The sequence below is a fragment of the Candoia aspera genome, chromosome 1, assembly GCF_035149785.1.
Source record: "Candoia aspera isolate rCanAsp1 chromosome 1, rCanAsp1.hap2, whole genome shotgun sequence".
Lineage (NCBI taxonomy): Eukaryota > Metazoa > Chordata > Lepidosauria > Squamata > Boidae > Candoia > Candoia aspera.
In genome coordinates this window covers 305,809,276-305,830,278 of record NC_086153.1, presented here as the reverse complement: position 1 = coordinate 305,830,278, position 21,003 = coordinate 305,809,276, and the positions used below count along the sequence as shown (strand labels likewise).

Sequence of the window (21,003 nt, the reverse complement as noted above, 5' to 3'; positions counted from 1 at the left end):
ATTGGTGCTCAATGTAAAAAAAAAAAAAGGACTTTGGCCACTCGGCCCAGGGATGTGATGTGCTGTGTTACGGCCTAAATTAGCTTCCATAAACTAACCCTGCTGACTTCAGAAAGGCTATTCCCCAGGGCATTGAGCCCAGGAGGAGTAGAATTCCCATTGGGAGGGGAGTACAAATATAAGCCAGGTCACCTATTATTGATTGCATGTTTTTTTAAAATTTTGGATTGGACTCTGCCCAGAGTCCCCCCCTTTTGGGGGGAGATGGGCAGTGGCAAAATTTAATAATAATAAATAATAATTGGTTTTTATTGTAAGCCACCCAGAGTTGAGAGAATCTTCCTTATCAGGTTCCTGACCATATTTGGTTTGACTCATCAAACAGTTGTGAGAAATCATTTTATAATCATAGGAAAATTGAAAACTATCTCACTTCTTTAAGCATCTTGTTGAGGAAACATTTTTTTTCTTACGTTTTGTTATGCTTATTCATGTCCAAGCTGTTAAACTCTTTAAACCCTGGCTTCATTATGTATTTGCATAATGAAAACATCAAATGTGGTAATTGGGTGTAATTTGTCAGCTCAGACTCCTCTTATATATTAGGGCTTACATGAAGCTCTGTAAACATTCAGTGACAAAGGAAAGCAAAACTACAAAAAAGGGACAAATACTTTTTGACATAACTGAGGATTCTTTTTTCTCTTCTACACAATTATTTTACTGCAGGACCTGGTTACTATTTTTACTTCATCTCTTGCTTCAATAAATTGTTACAACAATTAAATCTATGAAATTATACTGACCTACTGGAAATCTTGTAGTTTTTCAGTGGGTCAGTATAAAAATGTGTGGGCTTGTGTATGTGTATGTATAGTCTTCACTAGAGATACATAACGAAGCTTTTTCAAATCACTACTAGAGATAGGTAGTGAAGCTTTTTCAAATGAGGCAAATACCACAATTACTCCTCACCTCAGCAAGTCTTCCACTATGTATTCTTTATGGACTTATTTCCTTGTTATATATGTGGATGCTAAGATGTTAACAGCAGCTTCAGCCTGTAGATTATGGGATCTTTTAACTATTTTATGTGCCACTCAGGCTGCATTTATACAGGACTGTCAAGTGTCTAACAAGATTAATTTTAAACTGATGTTCTTGCTTTAACTCAAAATAGAGAAGACCCAGCTATAATATTTTTGGGCACTAAGAAAGCTTTTATATACTTTTGTTTTTTTTGGTAAGATATTCTAGAGGTGACGGACTCGTCCCTGGGGGAGCTGGGGGTGTTGACGACCGACAGGAAGCTCTGGCGTGGGCTGGTCCATGAAGTCACGAAGAGTCGGAAGCGACTAAACGAATAAACAACAACAACAACATGATTTATTTAACCCCCAAATTATGGGTGGTTATAAATGACATAATCAAAGGCATGAACATGGAGATCATACTGGGCAGTGGTGCAATTAAAAAAATGATCTAGATATCTTTGTGGTTCCCAAGATGGACTTGGGACAACAGTGTGGTGCAGGTAAGCAAGCAAACAAGCAATCTATCTGAGGCTGCACCTAGGATATTGTGTCCAGTTCTGGTCACTACAAACTACAGCATGTCCACTTAGGTGGAACAGTTGGAAGCATGTAGTATATTTAACCTGGAAAAGAGAAAACTACAGAGACATGATATCATTGTAGAAGATGGGGTGGAGTTGTTCAAAGTTGTTCCAAAACACAGGAAAAGTAACATTAAATTACAAGGAAGTAAATAGAGGCTGGATGGGCATTTGCTGGGGATAATGTATTCATGGTTTACTTCACTGGGCAGTGGGCAGGAATAAATGGTCTCCAAGGTCCATTGTAGCCGTTACATTCTGCCACGTTTTGAAATAAATGATGGAACAAGAATTTTCTGGTTTATCCTGTTCAGCAGTGAATATTCATGTATTCATGAATATTATTCATATTATGCAAAACTGCACAAAGAAAACTTCAACTAATAGAAAGACTATCCTAAAAAGATACACTGTATTCTATTAATTGGCTAAAGGTACGGGGAACAGGCTAAAGCGGGAGACTCTGCATCTATTCTGAAGTATTTTTTTTTTAAATCGTACTGGAACAGATTAATAAGAGCTTTTACTGCTCCTAAAAAATTACAAAGGAGGGGCACCTACAAATATTTCTAGATACCTACCATGGAATTTATCACATCTGCCTACACTGGGGAAAGTCCTAGGATCTATACGCAAAGAATAGGAATCCAGTTGGCCCGCCGGTTTGGGAATAAGCCACAAGTAAACTGGATTACCAAGAATTGTGCTGCGGCGCCCAAATTCTTGGAGGGAATGGGACTGAACCCAGGTGAAGCTTAAACTGCCTTCATGATCATCCTTCGGCTGAGAACACACAACCTTTCCACTCTCCCGTGTCCCGGCGGCCTTTGTTTCTTGAGACGCGTCCCCGAGCGCCTACGAGGCACTCTAGCCGTTCGTGCTCTATGATGAGCCGGAGGTGTCATGGCGGCCGTTGAGGTGGCAGGTCGATTTGGAGGCCCTTCAGCTGAATGAGAAACCCCGGCCTGGACGGCTGGCGGGTAGAACTGCTATGATAAGAGCCTTTTTAGAACAAAAAAGTCACCTGGCAGCGTGTTGCTCTTTAAGCTGCTAAGCCAAGGGACGCACACGACTTGGGTGGAGGGAAAGCGGCGTCGGAGAACCCAGCTGATTGTTACTGTCCTGCTTTCTTCTTTCCGACGACTGTGTTGAGCTTGGCTGGGATGGCATCGTGGCTGGGGGGCCTCGGTGCGGGATTCGGCCAGTCCCTAGTGGGACAGGTCGGAGGCAGCTTGTCGACCCTGACAGGGCAGATCTCCAGCTTCACCAAGGATATGCTGTTAGAAGGCACGGAGGAGGTGGGAGGTAAGAAAAGGCGGCGATGGGAAGGGGAACGAAGATCAAGGGGCTGCAGTGTCCAGAAGGCCAGGGGATGACAGGTCAGAAGTTTCCGGTCCGGGGCGTGGGATTCTTACGAAAAACTTCTCCAATGAGGTTGTGGAGATACCCCGTAAACATTACCTGTAATACCCTACTGGTGGAGAATGGCGGCATATGTTTGCCTGATGTGGGAAGGACAAGGTAGAGATCTTGGATCAAATATTTCTAAAAGAGAGGAAGGCCATTTTTTTGAACATATACTTTTTAAAAAATTCATCCTATCTGTCTCGCCTCCTTTAAACAATAACAACTCTGAATGTTGCAAACAAGCAAAAGAATACCTCCAACCTGGTATACTCCAAAGTACTTGGGATGGCAGCTCCCAGAATTCCTACATGCTAATTGGGAATTCTGAGTTACTGCCCTAGTATATCTGAAGGTGTCAGGTTAGGAAAGGCTGCCTTTAAAACAAATAAACGGATGGATACAGAAAGCAAGGATCAAAGTTCATACCACAGAATCTGGAAAAGCTTATTTAAAAAAAAGACTTGGGTGTTTGCCTTCTAAACTGATGGTTTTCTTTTTGTAGGACATTCTACTTTCTGTCTTAGGATCCAAACAAAAGGCTATATAGTTCAGGTGGATAAGACCAGTAAATTATCACAGTGTGGGCAGCTTCATGAAACTAAAGATTTTTTTAAATAAGATTCTTATTAAAGGGTTTTATAGTTTTATATTAAAAACATTTATTTGATCTGAACTAAGAAGTAAGTATCAGTGCAGCTGATAAAAACATTCAAGTTGTCTTCAGGCTCTCTGTTCAAATCCATAAGACAATAAGCATGTCTTATGAGGGGAAGGATAGCAACATTATAATATAGAGGAAGAAGATAGTACTGGACAAAACATGACAAATGTATCAAAAGGTTATTTAAACTATGATTGTCCATAAACTATGTCATAAAGAAGCTTTTAGAGAACCAGTGACAGTGTGTAATAATTCTGACTCAAATATAAAGATAATTGTTTGAATAAACAGCTTTACAGATTTAAATTAAACCTGTAGTGGGTGAGCTTCCAGGAGATAATTTAATTGATAATGATGTAAAGGTCGAAGCAATGCACTGTCTTCATTAAGAAATAATATCAAGCTGTAGTTTAACAAGAGATGGGGCAGAAGAGAGGGAAAGTGCAGAAGTCCAAGACCCATATTATAAGTTTTATTATTACATTCAGACAAGACAACAGTATTCCATAATTCCTGTATAGATTAGTGCTTTCTTCCATAGGTATTGCTGTCTTTTAAGAAAAGCTACTAATTTGTATATACTGTATACAAGTTCATTCTACACCCCAACATTATATACATAGTACATATAGCATGCTTTTCCTGTATGGAAGTGGCCTTCCTAACAATCATGTTATGTATTAATGTCAGCTGGCTATTGAAAGTGACCTCTAAAGTATCATATTTTGTTATAGAACTTGTTTGTTTTATTCTGAAGAAGTAAAGTTGGTTGGTTAGGAGGGCTTATATATCCTTCTGTCTTGCCTGCTTTGGGCATACTTAGACAGTTGGTCCTGTGGGCAGATGTTGTTTTTCTACAGTCTCAGTGTCACAAATACGATGGCAGGCAAGAAAACAGTCTGGATGTTTTCTCCATATAGATAGACTTTCTTCTGGATGGTCAGTCTTCAGTCTGGCCTTTTTAGGTCTCTCAATAGTGCATTCATTGCTGTCCATCCACCTTGCTGCTGGTCATCCTCTTATTCTCTTTCCTTCTTTTTTCCCCCATGTTATGGACTTCTCAGGGGAGCTGGGTCTCTGTATAATGTGTCCAAAATATTATAGCTTGAGCCTGGCCATTCATATCTTGATTGAGAACTCTGGATTGATTTGTACCATGATCCATTTTTTTGTTTTCCTGGCTATCCCTAGTATACTGAAGAGTCTTTTCCAACCCCAAAGTTCAAAGGTGTCAATGCGCTTTCTATTCTACTTCTTCAAAAGCCCATCTTTCACATCTATGGAGTGTCACAAGGAAAGCCATTGTTTGCAAGATTCTAATCTTTATAGATATTGACATGTCATAACATCTGATTATCTTTTCCAAAGTCTTCATTTATACCCTACCAAGTGCTAGTCTGTAGTGTACTTCTTGACTGTTGGTTCCTTTACTGTAGAGAGCTGATCCTAAAAAGCAGAAGCTATCTACTATTTCAGTGTCTTCATTGTCAGTTCTAAGGCTGTTTGCTGAACCTATTGTCATTATTTTGGGGTTTTTAATTAATCATAGTCCCATTTTTTCACTGTTTTCCTTTCATTACTAGACCTTGCAAATCTTTTGCATTTTAATAATAATAATAATTTATTAAACTTGTATACCACCCAACTCTCAATGACTCTGGGCGGCTTTTCAACTATCTGAGTTGTGTCAGCTCAGTGCAGATTATTCATGTTTCTTTCTCCAGTTTTAAAACCATGCTCATTTCAATTCAGCTCCCTTCAGTATACAGTATATTCAGCATATAGGTTGAATAAATAAGGGGAAAGTATACAATCTTGTCTCGTTCCTTTGCCAAACTGAGCCAGTCTGTTTTGCCATGTTCTATTTGTGCTGTGGCTTTCTGCCCTGCATATAAATTATGCATGAGGACAATACAATGTTCTGGGATTCCCATTTTCTTAAGGACATTCCCACAGGCTGATACAACTGAAAGACTTCCTGTAGTAAATGAAGCATATTTTGATTTCTTTTGGGGATTTTTGGCTTTCTCATTTATTCAGCATGCCTCAGCAATAATGTATCTTCTTCCTCGTTCTTTTCTAAAGCCAATTTGAACATCTGACATTTCCCTTCCCATATAGGACTTAAATCTACATTGGAGGAGAAATATGTATTATTTCCCTAGCATGGGAAATTAAGGATATTATGTAATAGTTTGCACTGTTAAATCCCATTTCTTTGTTACTGTATGTAAACTGACCTTTTCCGATCTTTTGGCCAATGTATCATTTGCTAACTGGAAGCCAATTGAAATTAGTCCAGATAAACAGTATCCAGATGCATCTGGAATTGTGAGGCCACCAACTTCTCAATTGGTTTTATAGAAATGGGGTGCCTGAAAATAGCCTGTAAATGCCCAGGTCTTCTGGGCCAAGGAAATGTTTCTTCAAGAATAGACTTATCACTGTTTTCTTTAAGCAGGATGGAATATACCTCACCTACAAAGAGATATAGATAATCTCTCTTAACCATGGGCTGAGTCTTGCCCTGGCTGATTTAGTCATTCAGTCATAGAGTTGGAAGAGGCCATTTAGGCTACGGAGTCTAACCTCTGTTCAGTGCAGGAATACTGGACAGATTGCTGTCTAGCCTCCACTTGAACACAAGAACTCCTCTTGTGAAAGAGGAGGCTGCCACCTTGTTGGGTATTTGGTTCCACTGTCAAACTATTCTTACTGTTAGGATGTTTTTTCTACTATCCAGTAAGGGTTCTGTGTCTGAACTTTAGAATGAGAAAGAACAATTTTTGACCTTATATATGACATCCTTCAGGTATTTGAACAGTGCTATTGTATCCCCCTACTCATTTTTCTTTTTCAAGTTTAAACATGCCCATCTCTTTTAATGTCTTTTCATAAGGCTTAGCTTCTACAGTAGTCCCCTGATGATTCTTACTGCTTTATTCTGAACCTATCATTTTTCTTAATTCTTTTCAAAGTAAACTGCCTGGAACTCATGGGTGGGAGTCTGATTAAAAAAGAATATAATGGAATAATTACTTATTGTGAGTTCCAGAATTATACATGTTTTGGTGCATTTGTCATTTTTGCAGCCACATCCCACTGTTGGCTCAACACTGAAATCCAAAGGCAGATCTGATCAATTTTATCTGCAAAAAATAATGAAAATTATTCGAAGTGAGCCACTGATGCTTTTAGCTTCCTAGAATTAAAGAGCAATCCATGTTTGGTACTTGTATTGGTGTATGTGTGTGTGTGTGTGTGTGTGTGCGCGCACGTATACTTCAAATATCAGGTTTCATCATTCCCTTCCCTGCTCTTTTCAGATGCTACAGTTGATTTTCCTGCATCTAACTCTAGTCTGAGAGACATAGAAAGCATTCATGCAACACTGAGATCAGAGGTAGGACATTATTTCTGAAAAACAAATAGAAGCAAATAGAAAAAAAAATTGTTCTTGTGTTTGGGAGCCATAGTATATACTCTGGGTTAAATTGTATTAAGGCTATTTTTATTGAAGTTCCAATGCATTTTTCCCTAGAATGACAGGTTGAAGAAGTTTTGTAATGATCTTGAAGAAAAGAATGAAGTAGCAGAGCTTCAGATAAAGCAACAATCCATAGATTACCGTAATCAGCTACAGCAGAAAGAGGTAAATATTAGTTCAAAAAATGCTGAACAACATCAGTTTGTAACTTTATATATTTATTAGGATTGTAGGCTATTTTGTAAAGGCAGGTGTGCAACATGTGTGTGTATTAGTATATGTGTGCTACTGGTTCGTTTATTGAAACGTATCAGTCATTTTTCAGGTAAATTATGTGGCATCAAACCTATTAATACTTTTTATAAGTCACATTTTATCTTGAATCATTAAGGATCTGCATGAAGCGATATTCTTTATATTGTCTTTGTATTGTTCTACTTATGTGTGAGGAAGCTTATGGTTCATTTGTAATAGCAAATTTTTGAAACAGGAATAGCTACTGTTCTTTATGAAGTCTGGAATTAGTTCAGTGAGATTGCTGGAATTTCTCTGGAGTATTGAAGCCTAGAAATATGGTATACAGACACAGTATAGAAATATGTAGTTAAAATCAGTCTGTGCCACTGTGCTATGCATTTGAGTATCAGTCTGTTTTATCCTTTAAATCGTGGTACTGGAGAGATTTTTGGAGAATTCCTTGGACTACAAGAAGAATAAATCATTCAGTAATTGGTAAAATAAAACCAGACTGCTTACTAGAAGCACTAATAATGAAACTAGAGCTTAAATATTTTGAATATATAATATGAAGCCAGAGTCACTGGAGAAGGCTGTGGTGATTGGAAAAACAGAAGGCAATAAAAAAGAGGCCAACAGAAGATGAGGTTGCTACCAGATAACCCTCGTGAAATGATATCCATCTTGTCACAAAGAGTTCAGAGTGGCTGAGTGACTGAGCACCTGTTTTATCCATATTTAATTGTTTTAAATTCCAAAAATATGAATTTGCTATTGTACTAAATTCCCATAAAGTATGCATTTTACATTGAATGTTTGAGCTAATAAATGTTTTGAAACATACATTTGTAGATTCAATTGCGTGGCATAATTTTGCTTAAAAAGACATTTTTATATTCCTAATAATGAGAGCATCATTGTTGTTTTTGATTACTAAATAATTTTCCTTCTCTGACAAATCATAGCATGTAATTGATGTTTCCTTGGGTCAGAGACCTTTTTCCCATTCTGGAAAGGTATGGGTGGGTACGCATACCATGATGCATCTTTTCACACATAATGTAATATGATGTTGCAAAGATACTCTCTCTTTATAAGACTCAAAATACATGCACTTTTTTCTGATGGCAGATATACTCCTCATCACCAGAGGAGGGAGGTCTTCAGGCCACATAAATGTCTGAGTGAGATACTGCACAAACATTGCTGTATCTTAACATCAAATCCAAAGTATATGATTGATTTCATGGAGGAGGTATTGCAGGATTCTGATCGAAAATAATCACCCAGGTGGTACCATTCAGCAGCCTTGGCTTATTACGAAAAAGATAAGCAAAGATGGACCTGGTTAGTTCTCAGATAGGAGACAACCAGGAAATTCAAGGCCATAGCTAGCTTGGGAAGCCAGAAATAAAAATCCCAGAGTGCAATGGCTAACTGCTTCTATATTGTTGACAAAAAATGACAAGGACATGTCCATGTAATTGAAAGAAGTTTAGCTTAATGTAAGGGATTTTTCCTTATTATAATGAAACAGGAAAAAAAGTACAATAATGAAATGTGTTTGATCCGACAAGATCATTTTAGTAGTTGTTAGCTAAATTAAACAATATTTTTAAAAGAATTTTAAATTAAAAGTTGTGGTTAATGTTGGACTGAAAGTTTTCTTTACTGAAATGTACATGTCATGATGTCTTATCAATCTAGGTGGAAATCAGCCATCTTAAAGCCAGGCAGAATGCTTTACAGGAGCAACTACAGAAGATGCAGTCAGCTGCTCAGTCATCACAGTTAGGAACTATTGTTTCTTCATCGGCCACTACATCAGTTCCTTTTGTTCCTGTAGTTAGAAATCATTCTTCTGATTTTCATGGAGATGATATGGATTTTGGAGATGTGATCTGGTCTCAACAAGAAATAAACAGACTGTCCAGTGAAATTTCTAGGCTTGAATCTGAAGTTGACCACTGGAAGCAGATTGTACAGGTGGGTCTCTTTCCTGAATAACTTAATATATTGTATTTAATGTATTTACTTTGAATTACATACATACATATGTATCCATCACACTATTTCCTTTCAGAGTATACAATATGATACAAAGGGCAGAAAGGAAATAAGAAATAGCCAAAGAAATTAGACTTTTGAAATATGAAAAATAGCTGAATCTAATTTATAGTAATATCTGTCATTACTTTTCTCTATACCTAACTATCTTTGAAAACCATCATTGCTTCTACCATGTCCCTACACGGATTAATTGCTTTTTGCTCTTTAAAGTTCTCATCTTTCTCTTTTTGAGGATTTCATCAATTCCATCCAACAACTTTCTTGGACTTCCCCTTCCTCTAGATTCATTCACTCTTCTTTCTTATATTTGTTTTGGAATCTACTCTTCCGTTGTTCCCTCCAAACACCTCAACATACAGTACTTCTTTCATACTGGTCACTCACTTTTATTTATTTATTTTATTTATTAATCAAATTTATATGGCTGCCCATCTCACCGAAGGTTTTTTATTCAGTCCACATTCATTAATTCATTCATTCTTTATTCATTCTTCATACTATCTAGGTTTACCACACTTCTTTTTCAGCAACCCATTCCCTCTTTCCTTATGTCCACTTTCCATTCATTCTGTTGGGAGATTAATCTATTTTCTAATCCTTTTTTATACAAGATTCATATTTTCTGTTCCTGCAGTAATTCTACTTTCACTCTAGTTCCTTTTACTTCATTCTTTTTGTTTCAAGACCATTTTTTACCAAGACTCACTCTTCCTAGTAGCAAAAAATGGTCTGCCCTACATTTAGAACCTCTTATCCTTCTTCATTCCTTTCTAGGTGTACATATGAATAGACTTACGTTTACATATTGGAAGCAAGCTGACATTTTTCTGAGCATATACTGACCAGTCACCATTCTCATTCATTCTTGGATCTCCAATCAACCCAATCACTTTTTCTGTATCCTTACATCTCATTCTCATCCATCTGTTTATGTCAGCCAATAAAATATTTGTCCGTCTAGATCCCATTAATTCAGGCTGTTGCACATTTTTTTGTTTCTCCTTGATTATCAAGGTAGCATAACACACAACTGTCACCCAATGTATGGATTCCTACTTTCATAAACACCCCCTCAACATTTTTTTAATCCGTTCAATTGTGTCCAATTCTCAGAGACTGCCTAGACAAGTCCTTGCAGTTTTCTTGGCAGGTTTTTCTGAAGTGGTTTGCCATTGCCGCCTCCTAGGGTTGGCTTTGTGCCCAAGGCAGGAGTGGAACTCATGGTTTCCTGGTTTCTAGCCTGATGCCACTACACCAAACTGCTCCCCAACAACATAGTTTATGCATATTTGTACTTGCATTTGTAATTAAACCTACACTTGCTCTTCTCTCCATGAATTCATATACTCCACAGTATCGGACCACTTTCATTCAAATCTGTGACATTCCTGACCTTTCTGTTAATTTTACAGGCACCTATTTTTCTTTCTTTCATTTCATTTGTTAGTTCATATTCTTTACCATTAAGAAATGATTCTTTATCATTAATATAAGAAGTATAATATAAGTCACAGTCTTCCCTATAATAATAATTAATAATTTATTAAATTTATGTGCCGCCCGACTCCCAGCGACTCTGCCACGATGTCCCCAGTGAAGCCATTAGTGGACAGCTAGGACTACTGAATGGAGCAGAGCTTAACACAGCAGAGAAGCTACTCACAGAAAATGAATATTATCTTAAATAGCTTTAATGAGCACGTTAGAGAAATACAGGTTATTGATCTTACACACTAAGCCCTACGAAGTATAAAGAATCACACGTTTAGACAAAGCAGGTTTAAAAGTAAAAAGAGTCTTACTAATTTTATTCTTGGTTCAGTTACATCCATCTTCAGTGGAAAAATGAAGATTCTTTGTTTCTTCTGTTCCCTTAACTTAATGAACTCTTAGCCCTTATAGCTGCTAAGAGCTGCGTGGAGAAAATGGGAAAATCCTTCTTCAAGGCCCAAGCATGTGGCCATAATGGAGGGAGAGAGAGCAGCAGGCATGCTGCCTCCTCAGTCGGTGGAAGAAGGAGGAAGAGAGGGAGAGGAAGTGGGAGTGGCAACAAACAGCTTCCTTGCACATAGATAATCTGCATCCTAAAGCAACTCATACATATGCTAAAATGAGGCATGCTGATTTGTTAACATCTCTAACAACCAGATGGGGCAAAAATGGATTTCTGCCACCCATCAAGGCTTTGATCAATCAAGACCTTCACATAATGCAATTAGTAAGATAGAATGGTGTGTGTGTGTGTGTGTGTGTGCAAATATAAATATAAATAAAAATGCAGCATTCCCTGCTAATGGTAAGGTTGTTACCAAGGCCACTTTTACCCCAGCATGTTCATGTGATTCCCCTCAAGCTTGGATCTCTAATATAGAAATTATCATGCAAGCTAACATATTGTTGCCTACATCACACAGCTTGAAAGTATATTCTGTGTACTGACAATGCAAATTCACTGATAGGGTTATAGTTAGCGTTACAGGATTTTTTTGTGGGGGGAACTAGTAAAATGTATTCTTAGCTTTTCCCTTTAAATGGCAGTATGAATAAAGAGATGTATTATTAACTCCCTCATTTCTAAATTGGGTAGGCCTTATTCATGGAACTTGCATGAATGGCACAAGAGTTGTATATTTCCAGTGGCAGAGTTAATGTTTCTGTTTGATTCAGAGTCCACAATCTCTGCAGGCTTATAGTGGAATTGAATGTTATCACGTATTTTTATTTGTGGTCATGAATAAAACAATATACCAACATTGATAACTATGTTTTGGCTTTTTTTCTGACCGCAGGAATTCTGAATATTTGGCTGTCTATATTTCTGTAACAGTTTTGTTTTTCGGCATAAACAGGAATCATAACTTTGCTATTGTGAATATTGCTTTAGTATGTTTAATGGGGCTGGTGGGAGGAAAAGGCAAACTGCAAACTGCTGCACAGATAGCTGAGCTTTAGCTTATAAATCACCCCAAATTATTGACCACAGCTAACACAGATGCCATATGTATAACACAAGACACATATTTAGTCTTTGTGGTGGGTCCCAATGTTCTATTCACTAGTCCATACTGATTGTATAGTTTGAACGTTTTCATTTATTAAACGCTGTTCAGGAATAATTTTCTAAAACTTTAAGAGTCTACCAGTGTTCTTCATTGCTACTGCATGCCATTTTTCAAACTTATTAAGTCTAAACCACGTTCAGCATTTTAAATTTCTTTTTTCCCCACCATCTTATTTAGTTTTCTAAGCCACAAGGAGCAAGTAGTACAGATCAGAATGAAATCTGCAAGCTGCAAAATATTATCAAGGTAAAAAAACAAACAAACAAACACCTCTTTTCCTAACTGAAATCACGCCTTATAGTTACTACAATTTTACGATAATCTTCTAACACACAGATATTTATGAAGGTCTTTTGAATAAAATACTTGAGTTAAAAGTGAATATGAATATAAATATTGGAAGATTTAGAAATAATGTTTCCTTATGAATTAAAGCAGTGATTCGCTTTATATCTTTTGAGTGCTACTTAATAAAACAACAGGGTACAACTTCAAAATCATTCATGGATATTCCTTACTAAAAGTTCCATATTTTACCTTTTAATCAATTCAGTCTTCAGATGTTTTGCATTGTTAGTGTATAAAAAACCCCATAAGATTAAGTCATAAATTTTAATTTTCATTAATTGCATATTTTAGGAACTAAAACAGAAGTTGAGCCAAGAAATAGATGAGCATCAGCATGAGCTTTCAGTATTGCAAGATGCACATCATCAGAAATTAGCAGAGATAAGTCGACGTCATAGAGAAGAACTAAGTGAATATGAGGAACGAATAGAAGAACTGGAGGATCAATTACAGAAAGGTCTTGTTTTTGGTTAAGAGTTCTAAAATGATTTTTGAGAAGTTGTTACCATGTTGAGCATGTAAAAAAAGTACCAGATTTCAAGTATAATTTTCAGGTTCCTTGTTCCAAGCAGTACTTTGTATAATTTACGAATTCTGAATTGCTGTATACCCATAATGGATACTATGACATTTTGTAGGCATAACCTTTCCAACTTACTGGTGCAATACTCAAGTAAAACCATAGGTATAAAATTTGTGAGACAGGAAACATTAACTGTAATCAGTGAAACGGCATGGTCAGTTAAAGTCCTTGGATATATAAACATGCCTAGTCCTGGAGCTGAAAATACTGTATTGCCAGCACTAGAAATATTTTTGTAGATGAGAGTATTTCAGAATCTTAATGCTGCCATATGAACATCAGCAGCAAACCAAGATTTTGTCAAGATGATGAAATGTGCATTATGATGCCATGACACAAGCTTTGCCCGTTAAGTACCTAGGTGGGACATTGTTACACAAGTATTAAAGGGATTGAGGTTGTGTCACAACATCATGATGCACATTGTATTGTTCCCCCTTGCAGATGCCCATGGTTTTTCTGTTTTTTGATATCTGATACATTTGTACTGGTGATTCTTGACAAAGGTCTAATGTAACTATCTTAATGAATGATCTGCTGTGGGAAGAATAATATCTTCAAGTATTTGGTTCTAATCTTTAAAAATTTCAAAATGGCCCATCAGAACCTTGGTTTTGGCTCAGAACTGAATAGAAATAGTTTTGCTTCTGGAAAAAGCTTACTAGGTGAGTTTAGACCAGTCATTCTCTTTCAGCCCAGCCTACCTCACAGGGTTGTTCTGTTGGGGAACAGAAGGAGGAGGGAGGGCTATGTGTGCCCTCTTAACTTCCTGAGTGAAGGGTGGGATATACACCAGTAGTGTGGAACCAGAAATGAAGAATTTTCATACTGTTCTTACATACCCTTTTTTCTGTCACTTATCCCTGGATATAGTTTAACTTGCATATTGTGTGGAATTTAAGGCTGATAATGTTTTTTAACAATATGGCATGATTCTACATATGTTTTCTTTGAAGTAAAGTTTTTTGTTGTTTATTCGTTTAGTCGCTTCCGACTCTTCGTGACTTCATGGACCAGCCCACGCCAGAGCTTCCTGTCGGTCGTCAACACCCCCAGCTCCCCCAGGGACGAGTCCGTCACCTCTAGAATATCATCCATCCACCTTGCCCTTGGTCGGCTCCTCTTCCTTTTTCCTTCCACTCTCCCCAGCATCAGCATCTTCTCCAGGGTGTCCTGTCTTCTGATTATGTGGCCAAAGTATTTCAGTTTTGCCTTGAATATCATTCCCTCAAGTGAGCAGTCTGGCTTTATTTCCTGGAGGATGGACTGGTTTGATCTTCTTGCAATCCAAGGCACTCTCAGAATTTTCCTCCAACACCACAGTTCAAAAGCATCTATCTTCCTTCGCTCAGCCTTCCTTATGGTCCAGCTCTCGCAGCCATATGTTACTACGGGGAACACCATTGCTTTAACTATGCGGACCTTTGTTGTCAGTGTGATGTCTCTGCTCTTAACTATTTTATTGAGATTGGTCATTGCTCTTCTCCCAAGGATTAAGCATCTTCTGATTTCCTGACTGCAGTCAGCATCCGCAGTAATCTTCACACCTAGAAATACAAAGTCTTTCACTGCTTCTACATTTTCTCCCTCTATTTGCCAGTTATCAATCAAGCTGGTTGCCATAATCTTGGTTTTTTTGAGGTTTAGCTGCAAGCCAGCTTTTGCACTTTCTTCTTTCACCTTCATCATAAGGCTCCTCAGTTCCTCTTTGCTTTCAGCCATCAAAGTGGTATCATCTGCATATCTGAAATTGTTAATGTTTCTTCCAGCGATTTTAACTCCAGCCTTGGATTCCTCAAGCCCAGCATGTTGCATGATGTGTTCTGCATACAAGTTGAATAGGTAGGGTGAGAGTATACAGCCCTGCTGTACTCCTTTCCCAATCTTAAACCAGTCCGTTGTTCCGTGGTCTGTTCTTACTGTTGCTACTTGGTCGTTATACAGATTCTTCAGGAGGCAGACAAGATGACTTGGTATCCCCATACCACTAAGAACTTGCCACAAGTTGTTATGGTCCACACAGTCAAAGGCTTTAGAATAGTCAATAAAACAGAAATAGATGTTTTTCTGAAACTCCCTGGCTTTTTCCATTATCCAGCGGATATTGGCAATTTGGTCCCTAGTTCCTCTGCCTTTTCTAAACCCAGCTTGTACATCTGGCAATTCTCGCTCCATGAATTGCTGAAGTCTCCCTTGCAGGATCTTGAGCATTACCTTACTGGCATGTGAAATGAGTTCCACTGTTCGATAGTTTGAACATTCTTTAGTGTTTCCCTTTTTTGGTATGGGGATATAAGTTGATTTTTTCCAGTCTGATGGCCATTCTTGTGTTTTCCAAATTTGCTGGCATATAGCATGCATTACCTTGACAGCATCATCTTGCAAGATTTTGAACAGTTCAGCTGGGATGCCGTCGTCTCCTGCTGCCTTGTTATTAGCAATGCTTCTTAAGGCCCATTCAACCTCACTCTTCAGGATGTCTGGCTCTCACTCACTGACCACACCGTCAAAGCTATCCCCAATATTGTTATCCTTCCTATACAGGTCTTCTGTATATTCTTGCCACCTTTTCTTGATCTCTTCTTCTTCTGTTAGGTCCTTGCCATCTTTGTTTTTGATCATACCCATTTTTCCCTGGAATTTACCTCCGATGGTTCTAATTTTCTGGAAGAGGTCTCTTGTCCTTCCTATTCTCTTGTCTTCTTCCACGTCTGTGCATTGCTTGTTTAAAAATAATTCCTTATCTCTTCTGGCTAAGCTCTGGAATTTTGCATTTAATTGGGCATATCTCCCTCTATCACTGTTGCCTTTTGCTTTCCTTCTTTCTTGGGCTACTTCTAGTGTCTCAGCGGACAGCCATTTTGCCTTCTTGGTTTTCTCTTTCTTTGGGATGTATTTTGTTGCCGCCTCCTGAACAATGTTGCGAACTTCTGAATTTGGTTAGAATTACTGACCTAGAAATGGTATTTCATTAATTAACTATACAAAATAATATTCATAGTTGGATGGAAAAGTCCTCTTACTTAAATACTTTTTATTTAGAAAACCTATTCCTCTTCCAGTAAAATTACGTATCTTTAAAATGTGTATATATTGATTTTAGTTTATTGTGTGTATTTGAAGTGGAGCAACTGAATGCACCTTTGGAAAAATGTTTCATTTCAAAGCCTGTCATTTAAATTGCAGATTTCTATATGCCTTTTAGTTATTCTAAGATACCCTTTTCTTCAGTTACATTTAAGAAAGTGGGGGAGGGACAGCTACCCTGGCTATATGGGGGAGGAGAGGAGAGAGGGGCACAGAGGCGGCCAGTCTTGCTTTACTCATCCCTTAAGACCTTCCCAGATTTGTCTTGACCAAACCCATAATAACTAAGATGTTCTGGGTTTCAGTTGGCCAGACCATAAGCTCCCTGGAATAGTTTGGCCCAATTTTTGACCAAATGTGCTTGTTCTGGGCATTGAACAAAATACATTTTCCATTTCATGCACACTTCTGCCAATTCACTGTAATCTTGTTAATGTAAATAAAAGTACTAAGGCATATATTATCTTGTCAACTTTTGTACCAATGTATTTAGCTCATTTGATGCACACAGCCTGTAAATGGCACCAATAAGGAAGATCCTTAAGCTAAACCTGGATTCTTTTATTCTGTTTGGCTGGCTGGTGCCACTAATTTCTCCCTTTTTTGTGCTGTCTTCATTTTTGGGGGAGAAACAGTAACCTGCAAGAAAGAAAAAAATCATTTATTTTGTTTCTATTATCCACAATTGTAAAATTATTTTAGAAGAGAGCTTTATAAATGTGGGAATGATTGGACACCATGACCAAGTTGGTGGTTTTGTTTCTCAGACTTATGGTCTTGGGGGACTTTAACCTGTCTTCCTTGGTAAGTACTTTGGGAATTCATGGCTGCTATAGTAACTATGGGCCTGACCTGTGTCATTGAGTGCCTGACACACATTGGGGTGGTGGGCGGTGGAGGAGGATCTCAGAGTAGTGGTGACATGATCTGGAAGTACAGGACGTTACTATTGGTCCTGTCTCATGGACAGATCACCTCCTGTTAGCCTTGGAGTTCCATCCACCAGGGTTCAGATAGTCCCAGTCCTGTTAGCCTTTTGTAGAGCTGTGAAAACCTGTCTTTTCTCTTGTGCATTGGGCCGGAAGGATGGTAATTGAGCCCATTCTTCTGGGAGAGCGAGTGCCTGTCACATCCAGCCTCGACTACGTTTATGTGTATGATTGTGATTGGCTATTTGGTTTTGTATTACTTTTACTTTTTTGTTTAATTTTGACTGATTATTTTTGTGGATGTACCCGACCCAGAGTCATAAACTATGAGTTGGACAACCTTACAGATTTCATTCATTCATTCATTCATTCATTCATTCATTCATTCATTCATTCATAAACAAATAAATAAAAAAGATTTTTGCATGAAGTAGCACATAAAAATTAATGGATGACCATTCAGTTAGCTTCATTAAACCTTAGGGTATAATTGTTCTCTTATGGCATTAATGGTGCTGGCATCTCCTAGTTCTTCAGATTCATGTATTCTCAGTTTTATACCATTAAGGATATCCAAGATACTTATTGTTTTCTGTATAGTTTCTCATTACAGTGCAAAACAGGAAGGGTATTCACTTGTTATTAAGATACGCAGGCAGAACATATATTTAAATTATATGTCTTTCAAGCATTATCAATGTTTGCAACGAGTCATTTTCTACAGAAAAGCTATAAAGATTAATGCTATGCAAACATTCAACAGAAAGGCCTTGCAAAGCATCTCTCTTCATGTTATATAAACACAGAATGCCTGCTTGACTTCAAAGCTACTAATGGACAAGTATCCATTAAATCAGTAGGTCATGAGAAATAAACCTTGAATTTAAAACTCTTAGAATATATATAATCCCAGACATTTTTGCAGTGAAGTAGGCAATCTAGTGCATGGCTTCCTTTTTATTGGCATAAGAATTCTAATTCAGCCAAGCCAAGTCTGAGCTTCTACAAGTCAAGCCTGACAATGCCAGTGAAAATGTTGCCAAAACGCTTTGCAAAGCACCTATTTTTCTTTACATAGAAGAAATTAAGAAACAATTTAGCAAAATATTACGTTTTTCCTGAATTTCTGTTTTAACTTTGCTTTTTTATTTATTTATTTATTTACTCAATATAAGAATTATAGCATTGTTATAATACCTCTGGGTTCTATTATAAATTTCTGTTTTCTTGCTTAGTTGGTGGGAATACTGAAGCTGCTTCTTCTGAAACTGATCTACAAAACTGTTTGACTGGATCAAAACCGCCACACTTGAGTGACTTACAAGATAAAGTGGAAAGTTTAAGTCAAAAATTATCTTCAGCAGAAGAAGAGAAAAGTATTCTCTGGAAAGAACTTGAATTTGTAAAAAAAGAGAAAAGTCAATTAGGAGAAGAATGTGAAAGACTAAAATCTGAATGCAGTAAACTCCAAACGTCTATTCCTGAAGAACAGGCCAGTGTAAAAGTACAGGAAGTCCCTAATTTTGTAGAAGAATCATTGAAGGCTGAAGTGGAACGATTGCAGCAAGCACTACTTGGTATGAAACCACTGGGAATTCACCATAATGGTGTATATTGTATTTTAGCACCTGAACACAGTTTTATGGAACACAAATTGGATCAAAGAGATATATGCACAGAATGCTTCTTTATTTAGCAATGTTCTGATACTTTCCTTTTGTGTTTTCCTCTGACTTTTTCAGTATTAGAAGCTGCTATTCAAAGAAGAGAGCTGAAAAATCCTCAGTTCATACAGTGCTCTTTGATTCCTAGCCCAAGTACTGTATGTGAATGAGAACATTCATACGTAAAAAGTGTTGTTCAAACCTTTTTAGAAAAACAGTTTTAAGAAAAACAAAAAAGCCAAACCATTGGTTTACCTTGCAGCACTGAAAAATAGTTTTTTGGCTGTCTTTCTTCCTAACCCAATTTGTTTTAAAATGATACAAAAGATGGTAGAAAATAAATGTACTTACTTAATACAGAATCGGATTCAACTGTTGTTTTACTTTTACTCAGTATATATTAATTTTAGAATGGCATGCATTAAGATACCAATCTGAAGTTATGTTATATTCTTGTGTTAGAAACCTGAATTCTCTGTGTATCAACAACTTCCTGCTTACATTTTTACAGATGCAGAAAGTGAAATAACAAAATTGAAAAGATTAAATCAGGTAAATATATAAAAGATAATATAAAAATATAATGTTCCTAAAATGGTATTGTTATTTTATAGAAATAAATATTTGCTTTATGAGATTAAGCTTTTGAAATCAAGAAACACAGTTCTGTTTTGGTCAGAATAAAGCTAATTGTTTCTTGCATTTGTTACCTCTCTGACCACAGTACATTAGGACCCATATAAATTTAATAAGTAAATAAATAAATAAAAGTAAACACAATATTTTATTATTTGCCAATATGTATAACACTTCATGCATCTAATGGACTATAGTGGGCTATAGCATGCAAAAGTTATCCTATAACCAGATTTTTGTTAAAGTTTCAGATGTTGGCAACAGAGTTACCCTTCTAGAAAAGCTAAAGAGAGTATCCTTATATAAACAGTAATTGTTAGAGCAAAAGTTGTGAACCAGTAGCCCTTCAAATGTTTCTGAGATACAGTTCCCACTAATACCAACCAGTGTGGCCAGTGGTGAGGATTGTCAGAAGTTGAAGTTCAACATTTGGAAGGTCATAAATTCCTTATCTCTGAGTTAGAGAACATTCAAGATATTATTATTATTATTACTATTATTATTATTATTATTATTATTATTTTATTTCAGTCATAGACCAGCATAAAACTAATAACATAACAATCACTTTAAAAAGGAAATTAAATCTTTGATAGAATAAAATAAGGTAAAGACAAAATTATTAACGTAAAATCACAGAGTACAGGGATTAAAACATGAGGGAAACCTATAAAATTACAATTAATTTTACAATGGATAATCTAAATGCTATGATAACTAAGATACCTATAAAAGGACATAAGTAATACTAGAATTTATAAAATGCTAAGAGAATGTAAGGTTATGCTAACAAGCCCTGCTAGGGTTTGTTGGGATTAAGGCAATTATGGTCCAACCAATGTTAACAAAGAAATAGCAAAATAAAACACAGAATGTGTTCTGTGTCAGAGCTATGATTAAACATAAACAACAATTCCAAATGAGGAAATGCTGAGCCTTACCTAGGTTTCCATAACTCGATATATTTTCCTTTTTTTTTCCTTTTCTTTCCTTCCACCCCCCCTTTCCTCCCCCCCTTTTAAGTATACACATACCATTTAAGAAGTAATCAGTTCACATTTTCCACAAAGGTATACTCTTTTACTTCCAGCCTAGCATCAGGAAGATATTTTGGAGCAAGACCGGCAATTCAGATGATCAGTTGTCAAACACACAGAAATTCTGTATAAACCTTTGCCGTCTTATTGCCAGATTTTCTTGTAAGAGGCACAGAAAAC

The 21,003-nt window shown here is 37.0% G+C and overlaps 1 protein-coding gene across 1 annotated transcript in view; it reads left to right on the top strand.

The window, feature by feature from the left end:
* The first annotated feature begins 2,507 nt into the window (after positions 1-2,507).
* TRIP11 (thyroid hormone receptor interactor 11) overlaps positions 2,508-21,003 on the top strand; it is a 52,222-nt gene continuing 33,726 nt past the window's right edge. The window contains exons 1-8 of the mRNA XM_063290234.1: positions 2,508-2,920; positions 7,010-7,086; positions 7,225-7,335; positions 9,115-9,393; positions 12,717-12,785; positions 13,179-13,344; positions 18,722-19,063; positions 19,662-19,702. Of these exons, the coding sequence (XP_063146304.1) occupies positions 2,779-2,920; positions 7,010-7,086; positions 7,225-7,335; positions 9,115-9,393; positions 12,717-12,785; positions 13,179-13,344; positions 18,722-19,063; positions 19,662-19,702 (1,227 nt within the window). The 5' untranslated portion in view covers positions 2,508-2,778. The remainder of the gene's footprint in view (positions 2,921-7,009; positions 7,087-7,224; positions 7,336-9,114; positions 9,394-12,716; positions 12,786-13,178; positions 13,345-18,721; positions 19,064-19,661; positions 19,703-21,003) is intronic.